Source organism: Hemitrygon akajei, chromosome 18 (assembly GCF_048418815.1).
Source record: "Hemitrygon akajei chromosome 18, sHemAka1.3, whole genome shotgun sequence".
In the NCBI taxonomy this organism is placed as follows: Eukaryota; Metazoa; Chordata; class Chondrichthyes; order Myliobatiformes; family Dasyatidae; genus Hemitrygon; species Hemitrygon akajei.
The window spans coordinates 28654059-28666585 of NC_133141.1; the positions used below are offsets into that span (position 1 = coordinate 28654059).

General features: G+C 50.8%; 1 protein-coding gene across 2 annotated transcripts in view; it reads right to left on the reverse strand.

Moving 5' to 3' along the window:
• LOC140741230 (integrin alpha-5-like) overlaps positions 1-11312 on the reverse strand; it is a 101626-nt gene extending 90314 nt beyond the window's left edge. Inside the window, exon 1 of one of the 2 annotated variants that reach the window (XR_012102036.1) lies at positions 10757-11312. Coding sequence is in view for 1 of the 2 variants with exons in the window: in XM_073071193.1 (XP_072927294.1) it covers positions 10757-10923 (167 nt within the window). In the remaining variant the exon portion in view is untranslated. The remainder of the gene's footprint in view (positions 1-10756) is intronic. The other variant, XM_073071193.1, reaches the window with a different exon arrangement.
• Between the last annotated feature and the right edge of the window lie 1215 nt (positions 11313-12527).

The following is a 12527-nucleotide window of genomic DNA, read 5'->3' on the forward strand; positions in this document are numbered from 1 at the left end:
CTGCTGCAGTAGTCTATTCACTCAAAAGTTCGCATGTTGTGCGCTCAGAGATGCTCTTCTGCAAACCACTGTTGTAACGCGCGGTTATTTCAGTTACTGATGCCTTCCCATCAGCTTGAACCAGTCTGGCCATTCTCCTCACATTAACAAGGTATTTTCATCCACAGATCTGCCACTCACTGGATTTTTCACACCATACTCTGTGAACTCTAGAGACTGTTGTGCATGAAATTTTCAGGAGATTAACAGTTTCACTCAAATCTCCCCATCTGTCACCAACTGTAAAAGTCACTTAGATCACATTTCTTCCCCATTCTGATGTTTGGTCTGCACAACAACTGAACCTCTTGACCATGTCTGCAACTTTTTATGCATTGAGTGCCACGTGATTGGCTGATTAGATATTTGTATTAATGAGCAGGTGTACAAGTGTACCATGGAGTGTAATTTCTAGAGTTATCCAAACTCTCTTTCTTGAGCAAAGGAGTAACATTTGCCACCCTCCAATCCTCTGGTACTATTCCTGTGGCCAGTCAATACGCAAAGATCATCCAAAGTGCAGCAACTACTTCCCTCGCTCCCCAGAGTAACCTGGAGAGATTTATCTAACTTGATTATTCACTCAATCTCAGATGTCTAGACCTGACCCATGGCTCTTCCTTTTACCTGGCCAGAACCTCAATGTCCCTCATCATGGAAGGATTCCTCCTCCTGCTAGCCTTGCCCTTCACTCTAACAGGAACATGCAGATCTTAAACTCTCGATATCACACTTTCGAAAGCCCCAGTTTAGAATGTGAAATTATGGACTAGATCCATCCCTTTCCATGACTATCTCCTAGCATTTTATGTTCTTCAAACTCCCATTCCATTACCTACTAGAGGGGGTCGAAGGGACAGTCACAGAATGATCAACCCCAGCTTATTTCTGGATAATCATCTCAGTCATCACTGATAATTGCTGCTATGTTCTCCTTAATCATAATGCCTTCTGCCTTCCCTCTGCCTCTATCCGACCTGAAGCACCTGTACCCCAGAACATTACCAGTCCTGTCACTCTATTAGCCATGTTGCCACCACCATCATTTTTCTGAACTTCCCAGGTTATTTTTGTAATTTATAGTCATTTTAACTAAGCACTGCAGTCACTAAATGACATTCACACCATCTAGTAAGTCTTTGACAACAAATCGGATCAAAACTCAGTCCCATGTACTAATCTGAGTTCATCTGCCCAATGTGTTAGAACTCTTCATTTCATTTTCAATTTTTTTATTGATTTTAAAAAAATGATAAATACAATAGAACTCTTGCATTGAAATAAGTAAAATTGAATCCCATAGAATTGGCACACTCCCTGCCCTGCCCGTCTGTCTGATAAGTGCGCGCCACAGTCCATGTGGGCCAGTGGTGAAGGGAGGGAGTGTCGTACATTGAGCATAGGATGCAAATCAACATGCTTCATGGTTAGTTTCTTAGACATAATCTCAGTCTCATCCCAGATTAAATGCCCCAGAACAGACATCAAGAGCATTGCAAATTTGCATAGTGGATTGACTGGAGATTAACACAGCTAACGACAGCTGAGATTGTTATCGCATACTTCAAACAAATTCATCGCGACAAAGCTGCAAAAACAGCGCACAACTATTGCGAACGTATTCACAAGAAATTTTTTTTACGAAGTCAAAAGTAGACAAACAGGTGAAATGTACAGATTTCAGAAGACAATAAGACCACAGAATATAGGAGCAGAAATAGGCCATTCGGCAAATCGAATCTGCTCCGCCATTCAATCAGGGGCTGATCCAATTCTTCCAGTCATCCCCACTCCCCTGCCTTCTCCCCATACCCTTTGATGCCCTGGCTAATCCAGAACCTATCCATCTCTGCAAACAAGCATATGAAAAGTCTTCAGCTTTTTTTAAAAAAGGGACAGGACGAAGAGAAAGACATTTTCACAGGCCATTGAAAAAGACATCATTCCCGATGCTTTACCATGGTACTGTACAGCCACAGCCCCATCGCAACTGAAATTCTACCCCGGTGTTATACAGAGACAGATGCGTCCCTACTCTTACGGTACCATAGTGTTAGACAGTGACAGACCCGTCCCCACCGGTACCGTACCCTGGTGTTACACAGTGACAGACCTGTCCCCACCGGTACAGTACCCCGGCGTTACACAGCGACAGACCCGTCCCCACCGGTACCGTACCCTGGTGTTACAGTGACAGACCCATCCCCACCGGTACCGTACCCTGGTGTTACACAGCGACAGACCTGTCCCCACCGGTACCGTACCCCGGTGTTATACAGTGACAGACCCGTCCCCACCGGCACCGTACCCCGGCGTTACACAGTGACAGACCCGTCCCCACCGGTACCGTACCCCGGTGTTACACAGTGACAGACCCGTCACCACCGGTACCGTACCCCGGTGTTGTACAGTGACAGACCTGTCCCCACCAGCACCGTGCCCCGGCGTTATACAGCGACAGACCCGTCCCCACCAGCAGGGTACCCCGGCGTTACACAGTGACAGACCCGTTCCCACCAGTACCGTACCCCGGTGTTACACAGCGACAGACCCGTCCCCACCAGTACCGTACCCGGTGTTACACAGTGACAGACCCGTCCCCACCGGCACCGTACCCCGGTGGTACACAGGAGAGTGAGCAGATAATCCATCAGACTTACAGGGAAGTAGTCACCCTAAAGTTGCAGGAGGCAGGCAGCTGGGTGACGGTCAGGAGAAATGGAAATATGAATAGGTTGTCAGCGCAGAGCACCCCTGTGGCCATTCCCCTCAATAACAAGTGTACAGTTTTGGATACTGTTGTGGGGATAGTATCTCAGATACCGGGTACCTGGCACTGAGCATAGGTCCGTGGTGCAATGGGAAAGAGAGAAGAGAGAGAAAAGAGGAAAAGATAGGAGATTTTGTGGATGTGAACGGGACTCCCGAATGTTGCCTCCCAGGTGCCAGGGAGAGGGACGTCTTGAATTGTGTCCACAACATTTTGGAGAGAGAGGGAGAGCAGCCAGATGTGTTGGTACATATTGGTACCAATGATACAGGAAGGAAAAGCAAAAAAGTCCTGAAAAGAGCTTTTAGAGAGCTAGGCAGAAAGCTGAGAAGCAGGACCTCCAGGGTAGTCATTTCTGGATTGCTGCCTGGGCCACACGCCAGTGAGGGTAGAAACAGGATGATTCGGCAGATGAACGCATGTTTGAAAAGCTGGTGCGGGGGGGGGGCAGGGCTTCAGGTTCTTGGATCGTTGGGGATCTCTTCTGGGGGAGGTATGACCTGTTCAAAAGTGACAGGTTGCACCTGAACCTGAGGGGGACCAATATTCTTGTGGGCAGGTTTGTTAGAGCTGTTGGGGAGGTTTTAAACTAATTTGGCAGGGGGGTTGGAAACCAGAGTGAAGCGACTCAGGATACAACGGATGGTAAAAAAAACCCAAAGATAGCGTGCAGTCAAACTGTCAGGAAGGGCAGGCAGGTGATAGGACAACATTATCCTTGTGGGTTGAGTTAAGAACCTGCAAAGGTAACAGGCCTCCAGACAGTAGCTGGGATGTGGACCACAGATTACAATGGGAAATAGGTGTGTCAAAAGCCTTTTGACATAATATTGTATTAATGATAAGACTCTTGGCAGTGTGGAGGATCAGAGGGATCTTGGGGTCTGAGTCCATAGGACACTCAAAGCTGCTGCACAGGTTGACTGTGTTAAGAAGGCGTATGGTGTGTTGGCCTTCATCAACCGTGGAATTGAATTTAGGAGCCGAGAGGTAATGTTGCAGTTATACAGGACCCTGGTCAGACCCCACTTGGAGTACTGTGCTCAGTTCTGGTCACCTCACTACAGGAAGGATGTGGAAACCATAGAAACGGTACAGAGACTTCCAAGGATGTTTCTGGGATTGGGGAGCATGCCTTATGAAAACAGGTTGAGTGAACTCAGCCTTTTCTCCTTGGAGAAACGAAGGATGACAGGTGACCTGATAGAGGAGTACAAGATGATGAGAGGCATTGATCATGTGGATAGTCAGAGGCTTTTTCCCAGGGCTGAAATGGCTAGCACGAGGGGCATTATTTTAAGATGCTTGGAAGTAGGTACAGAGGAGATGTCGGAGGTAAGTTTTTCACACAGAGAGTGGTAGGTGCATGGAATGCACTGCTGGAGATGGTGGTGGAGGCGTCTTTTAAAAGACTCTTAGATAGGTACATTGAGCTTAGAAAAATAGAGGGCTATGTGGTAGGGAAACTCTAGGCAGTTTCTAGAGTAGGATACATTCTGAGCCGAAGGGCCTGAAGTGTGCTGTAGAATTCTATGGTCTACATTTTAAAAGGCCAATGTTATGATAGTCATGGGAGATTTCAACATGCAGGTCGACTGGGAAAATCAGGTTGGAAATGGATCTCAAGAGAGTGAGTTTGTTGAATGCCTAAGAGATGGCTTTTTAGAGCAGTTTGACATTGAGCCTCTGGATTGGGTGTTATGTAATGAACCGGAGGTGATTAGGGAGCTTAAGGTAAAACAACCCTTAGGATGTAATGATCACAATTTGATTGAGTTCAACTTGAAATTTGATAAGGAGAAAGTAAGGTAGCAGTTTTTCAGTGGAGTATAGGAAATTACAGTGAAATGAGAGGGGAGTTGGCCAAAGTAAATTGGAAGGAGATGCTGGCAGGGATGTCAGCAGAGCAGCAATGGTGTGAGTTTCTGGGGACAATGAGGAAGGTGCAGGATCGATGTATTCCAAAAATGAAGAAATACTCAAATGGCAAAATAGTACAACTGTGGTTGACAAGGGAAGTCACAGCTAATGTAAAAGTAAAAAATAGAAAAGGATAGAGAACTGAGAAGCTTTTAAAACCCAACAGAGAGCAACTGAAAGAATCATTAGGAGAGAAAAAACGAAATATGAAAGAAAGCTAGCAAACAATATCAAAGTGGATAGTGAAATCGGTTTCAAGTATGTAAAAAAACAAAGGAGATGAGTGTGAATATAGGACCGCTAGAAAATGAGGCTGGAGAAATAATAACAGGGACAAGGAGATGGCTGATGAACTAAACGAGTATTTCACATCAGTCTTCGCTGTGGAAGGCACGAGCAGTGTGTCAAGTGTTGAAGTGTGCGAGGAGGAGAAGTGGGTGCAGTTACTATTACAAGGGAGAAGGTGCTCAAAAAGCTGAAAGACATAAAGGTACCTAAGTCACCCGGACCAGACAAACTGCACCTTAGGGTTCTGAAAGAGGTAATGGTAGGTTGGAATTATGGCGGCATTAGCAATGATCTTTCAAAAACCACTGGACTCTGACATGGTGCCAGAGGACCAGAAAGTTGCAAATGTCATTCCAACAACAACACACACAAAATGCTGGTGGAACACAGCAGACCAGGCAGCTTCTATAGGGAGAAGCGATGTCGACGTTTCGGGCCGAGACCCTTTGTCAGGACTAACCGAAAGGAAAGATAGTAAGAGATTTCAAAGTAGTAGGGGGAGGGGGAAATGCGAAATGATAGGAGAAGACCGGAGGGGGTGGGATGAAGCTAAGAGTTGGAAAGGTGATTGGCGAAAGTGATACAGAGCTGGAGAAGGGAAAGGATCATGGGACGGGAGGTCTCAGGAGAAAGAAAGGGGGGGGAGCACCAGAGGGAGATGGAGAACAGGTAAACAACTAAATATGTCAGGGATGGGGTAAGAAGGGGAGGAGGGGCATTAACGGAAGTTAGAGAAGTCAATGTCCATACCATCAGGTTGGAGGCTACCCAGCCGGTATATAAGGTGTTGTTCCTCCAACCTGAGTGTGGCTTCATTTTGACAATAGAGGAGGCCATGGATAGACTTATCAGAATGGGAATGGGACGTGGAATTAAAATGTGTGGCCACTGGGAGATCCTGCTTTTTCTGGCGGACCGAGCGTAGGTGTTCAGCAAAACGGTCTCCCAGTCTGCGTCGGGTCTCACCAATATATAAAAGGCCACACCGGGAGCACCGGACGCAGTATACCACACCAGCCGACTCACAGGTGAAGTGTCGCCTCACCTGGAAGGACTGTCTGGGGCCCTGAATAGTGGTGAGGGGGGAAGTGTAAGGGCAGGTGTAGCACTTGTTCCGTTTACAAGGATAAGTGCCAGGAGGGAGATCGGTAGGAAGGGATGGGGTGGACGAGTGGACAAGGGAGTCGCGTAGGGAGCGATCCCTGCGAAAAGCAGAGGGGGGGGGAAATGTGTTTGGTATTGGAATCCATTGGAGGTGGCGGAAGTTATGGAGAATTATACGTTGGACCTGGAGGCTGGTGGGGTGGTAGGTAAGGACAAGGGGAACCCTATCCCGAGTGGGGTGGCGGGCGGATGGGGTGAGGGCAGATGTGCGGGAAATGGGAGAGATGCGTTTGAGAGCAGAGTTGATGGTGGACGAAGGGAAGCCCCTTTGTTTAGAAAAGGAAGACATCTCCTTCGTCCTGGAATGAAAAGTCTCATCCTGAGAGCAGAGCCACTCTTGTTCGGCACACCAAGGGCTCGACCTAAGAGTTCAGCTTGGCTTTGGAGACCTAGGATCTCGGGGCTCTGGAGACAAGCGGATTGAAGGTGTAGGAGTTCCATATGTCATCGGGGGAGTTGGAATATCTGCAGCTGTGTGCCCAGAGACTCGGGATCTATGGGCACAGAGTTCGAAAAAAGCAACGCTACAGATTTTTAACATCGTAAACCCCCAAGTCGTTTGCTATGTCTCCCTGCTTGCTGTGAAAACCGAGACACCTTTCTCCCTTATTAAGGAGGGGGAGGGAGACTGTGGTATGTCGAATGTCGGGTGAACGATGTAATCCTTGGGGTAACTGTGTCTTTTCTGTTGCTTTGCTCACGCTTGAGTGCTCAGTGGCGGGTGCCGTTACCTCTTTTTGCTGGTGGGGGGAGAGGGGATCATTGCTCACTGCCGCTTACGTGCGGGAGGGAGGGGGAGCTGGGGGGGATTTTTTTGAGGTTCTAACATTTAGCTGTCATTCATTCTTTGGGGCACTCCTCTGTTTTCGTGGATGTTTACGAAGAAAAAGCATTTCAGGATGTGTATTGTATACATTTCTCTGACATTACATGTACCTTTGAAGAAAGGAGGAAGGCAGAAGAAGGGAAATTATAGAGCAGTTAGCCTGACCTCAGTGGTTGGGAAGATGTTGGAGTAGATTGTTAAGGATGAGGCTATGGAGTACTTGGTGACACAGGACAAAGTCTGCATGGTTTTTTTCAGGGATAATCCTGCCTGACGAACCTGTTGGAATTCTTTGAGAAGATTACAAGTAGGATAGATAAAGGGGATGCAGCAGAACCACTTCTTTTTATGCTGTATATCAATGATTTAGATGATGGAATAGATTACTTTGTTGCCAAATTTGCAGACGATATGAAGGTTGATGAAGGGGCAGGTAATGTTGAGGAAACAGGAAGGCTGCAGACTTGACAGAAGAGGAGAATGGATAACAGAGTGGCAAATGAAATACATTGGTGGAAAATGCACGGTCATACACCTTCGTAGTAGAAATAAATGTGCAGACTATTTCCAAAACAGGGAGAAAATCCAAGAATCTGAGATGCAAAGAAACTTGGGAGTGCAGAACACTCTAAAGGTTTACTTGCAGGTTGAGTCGGTGGTGAGGAAGGCAAATGCAATGTTAGCATTCATTTCTAGAGGTCTAGGATACAAGAGCAGGGATGTGATGCTGAGGATTTATAAGGCACTGGTGAGGCCTCACGCAGACTACTGTGAACAGAAAGGAAACACAAAGTACACTGCAGATGCTGTGGTCAAAGCAACACGTACAACAAGCTGGAGGAACTCAGCAGGTCGGGCAGCATCCGTTAAAACAAGCAGTCAACGTTTCGGGCCAAAACCCTTCGTCAGGACTGAAGAAGGAGGGGGCAGGGGCCCTATAAAGAAGGTGGGGGGAGGGTGGAAGGTGCCAGGTGAAAAACCAATCAGAGGAAAGATCAAGGGGTGGGGGAGGGGAGGCAGGGAGGGGATAGGCAGGAGAGGTGAAGAAGGAATGTAAGGGGAAAGCACTATGGGCAGCAGAAGAAGGCAGAATCATGAGAGAGGTGATAGGCAGCTAGAAGAGGAGACAGAGTGAAAGTGGGATGGGGGAAGGGAGAGGGAGGGAATTACCGGAAGTTGGAGAATTCGATGTTCATACCAAGGGGCTGGAGACTACCCAGATGGTATATGAGGTGTTGTTCCTCCAACCGGAGTTTGGCCACATCATGGCAGTAGAGGAGGCCATGTATGGGCATATCCGAATGGGAATGTGAAGCAGAGTTGAAGAGGGTGGCAACCGAGAGATCCTGTCTGTTGTGGTGGATGGAGCGGAGGTGCTCGACGAAGCGGTCCCCCAATCTGTGTCAGGTCTCGCTGATGTAGAGGAGGCCGCACCGGGAGCACCGGATGCAATAGATGACTCCAGCGGACTCATAAGTGAAGTGTTGCCTGAATGGTGGTAAGGGAGGAGGTGTAGGGACAGGTGTAGCACTTATGCTTGCAGGTACCATACCCCGGTGTGATACAATGACAGACCCCTCCCCACTGGTTATGTACCTCAATGTTATACAGTCACAGTACAGACCCCACCAGTACTATATCGAGCTGTTAGACAGTGACAGACCCGTCCCCACCGGTACCGTACCCCGGTGTTACACAGCGACAGACCCGTCCCCACCGGTACCGTCCCCCGGTGTTTGTTACCTATTCTGTTCTTCCTGTGTCGGTACGGCACTTCTCCCTCAAATACCTCAGTGCATTGTTAGAGACAGGACAGGCACATTGGAGCTGCTATACCCCAAAATGCTGATGCCCACTGGCCTCTTGCTATTCACGGTTCATGCTGCATCACATTCTGCCTTGCAGTGCCAAGCTTGTGGCTCTGCAGGAGTGGATATGAGCCAGTGACAGCAGCAGCTGGGAATGGTTTGTGGCGACACTTGTGAACTGGAAGCTGCAGTGCTATTGTCCGACTGTGGGCAAATCTCATCCTTTTCCTCCGCTCGTTACTTGCATGTCTTGGATCGGCCATATGCAGGCCCGGAATAGGTCCAATTCTTCAACAGCCTGCTGATCAACTGAGTCACGGTACACCCTTACATGCCCAGGTCCTGCTCCCTGGCACAGACTGTCCCCAGGGTCCTCAGTGTATTTGTGACAGAGGCAGTGGTTCAGAGCGACTCCAACACCCACGGGCTGCTGACTCAGCATTTGTTCTCCGAAAGGCAATTTGAGAGGGAGGAACACCGTGCCAAAGACAGACTTTTCTGAAGGAAACCGCCCCCTGGTCTCCCTGGCAGACAGTGTGTGGAGTGAGTGGAAATCCTGCAGCGTTACGTCAGACGAGCCACACACATGTTTGACAGGCCCTGGGGATCGAGTGTAAGCACTGAGGAAATCACACAACATCTGGAGTACTTGGCCACAGCTGAATATTAGTGTTTGCATTACTTCTGCTGAAGTCATGTCACCACTTGGCACTCAGTCCAACGTCCTCCCCTCTCTCATGCAGTCTTTGCAAGTTTAACATGTTCAGAAGCTGTGCCTATGGCGAGGGTGACGTTGGGCTCAATGGCATACCAACGCGAGTCTCTTCGAATCATGCCAGGCACTGCCAACTAACTGGGTATTGACACTCGCTGCACTATTAACCCTCTGGTTCCAACTCCCCATCCCTTCCCCACTGTCCAATGAGAGGTTAATGAAAGACCCTCCTCCCCTGATCTGCAGTCGGTGCAGAAGCAGGCGTGTTCGAGAGCCATTACAAACAAGTGGGAAAATGAGCGTCATTTAGCACATGTGAGAATATACCGGGGGATTTGACCGATGCCTCGACGGGGCACTGAGGCCAGCAAGGAGAGCCCCATCAGGGCAGCATCATGGGGAACCGACTGCCTGTTGCTTATTGGTTCAGGGAAGGCGGGAGAAGGAAATTGCCTGAGGAAAATAAGTTGCCTTTCCCGGAGGGTGATCCCGACGAGAGCTTTTCTTGTAGGGTACTGCCTGATGGTACAGTGTGACGGGCCCTGGCGGGGGGGGGGGGGGGGTGAGTGGGGGCGGGGACCAGGGTGTGTGGGTAGGAGGGAGGGGTGGGTGTAGGTCATAGGTGGGGACAGACACCTAGTTCTACACGGGACAGGCCTAGGGTGGAGGGTCTCACACCTCCAGTGCTGGGGTGTTGGTTGTGTCGCACGGGTGGGGGCGGGGAGGAGGGTAGGGGAATGGTTTTCTGTCCCGGAGAGTAAGTTGGGACAGGTAATGCAAAATGCAAATAGTGTGTAAACAAGAACGGGGGAGATGGGAGCCCGCCTACGATGGGGGCTGGGCTGTCACACACCGAGCTTCCGCCCCGGGACGGCTCCTGGGGTCCCGGGTTCAGTCCCCTCCCCATCCCCCAGCTCAACCCACCACAGACGGCGCTCCTAATCTCAGTCACACCCCCGCCACATACACCGTTAGAACGGCTAATAGCAGAAACGGCCGTTCCAACTCAGCACGGCGAACGTCCTCTGAATCCTACCGGCATAAGGAAATGGGACAGCTCGCTCTCCCCTCCGTCCCTCTCGCTTCCTGACTCCCTCGCCTTTGGAAGATTCCCCTACCTCCACCGTTGTTCAGAGTTTACAAAACGTCCCCTTTCCACTTAAAACGTCCCAGAAACTTTTCACTAGTTTGCTCAAACTCCCCGCAAGTTGCCGAGAGCCACTCACGTTTCAGGGTGGGGGCTGAAGAACTCCACGGAGAAGCCGAAGTAGCTGTGCCGGGGTCCGCTGAACACGGTGGGGTTGAGTGAGTCCAGATTGAAGGCAAGGGCTGCGGGCACCAACACACTGATCAGGCAGGGCAGAGGCACTGCGGCGGCGGGCGTGCGTCTCATGGCTGCTGCCGCTCTCCGCGCCCCGGCGCTCAGACTGTGGCTCCTGATTGATGGGCGAGCCCAGGGACAGCCAGCGAAACCCCAGCCCCTCCAAACTCAGCTGAGAGAGGGTGTTCCCACAACATGAGGTCATCTGTGAGAGGAGGGGTCTGACGCAAACATTGCAACACGCTGACTTCTCAAATGGTGACATCCAGCGCAACTCCCCAAGTTGTGACAAGTTAAGGCAACGGGCTGAAAGAGCGATCCATGGGGCAATCCGATATGAGCCAGCCGATCTCCAATTATGGCTTCTGCTCCTCCGGTCACAAAGTGCCGAACTCAAACTCAAACCACGTCGTCGGGTTCCAGGGATCATTAGAAACACTGCAAGACGGCAGGGTATTCCACTGGAGGGGCATCATCACACGATAACCACCCGATCCTTCTTCCCACTGACACACCCCTCACTGTGACACACTGACACACCCCACACCCCCTCACCTTGACACACCGGCACACCCCACACCCCCTCACTGTGACACACTGACGCACCCCACACCCCCTCACTGTGACACACTGACACACCCCTCACCCCTCACTGTGACACACTGACACACCCCACACCCCTCACTGTGACACACTGACGCACCCCACACCCCCTCACTGTGACACACTGACACACCCCTCACCCCTCACTGTGACACACTGACACACCCCACACCCCTCACTGTGACACACTGACACACCACTCACCCCTCACTGTGACACACTGGCACCCCCCACACCCCTCACTGTGACACACTGACACACCCCTGACCCCTCACTGAGACACACCGACACACCCCTCACCCCCTCACTGTGACACACTGACACACCCCTCACCCCTCACTGTGACACACTGACACACCCCACACCCCCTCACTGTGACACACTGACACACCCCTCACCCCCTCACTGTGACACACTGACACACCCCTGACCCCTCACTGAGACACACCGACACACCCCTCACCCCCTCACTGTGACACACTGACACACCCCTCACCCCTCACTGTGACACACTGACACACCCCACACCCCCTCACTGTGACACACTGACACACCCCTCACCCCTCACTGTGACACACCGACACACCCCTCACCCCCTCACTGTGACACACTGACACACCCCTCACCCCTCACTGTGACACACTGACACACCCCACACCCCTCACTGTGACACACTGGCACCCCCCACACCCCTCACTGTGACACACTGACACACCCCTGACCCCTCACTGTGACACACCGGCACACCCCTCACCCCCTCACTGAGACACACTGACACACCCCTCACCCCTCACTGTGACACACTGACACACCCCTCACCCCTCACTGTGACACACTGGCACCCCCCACACCCCTCACTGTGACACACCGGCACACCCCACACCCCTCACTGTGACACACTGACACACCCCACACCCCTCACTGTGACACACCGACACACCCCACACCCCCTCACTGTGACACACTGACACACCCCACACCCCCTCACTGTGACACACCGACACAACCCACATCCCTCACTGTGACACACCGACACACCCCACACCCCCTCACTGTGACACACCGACCCACCC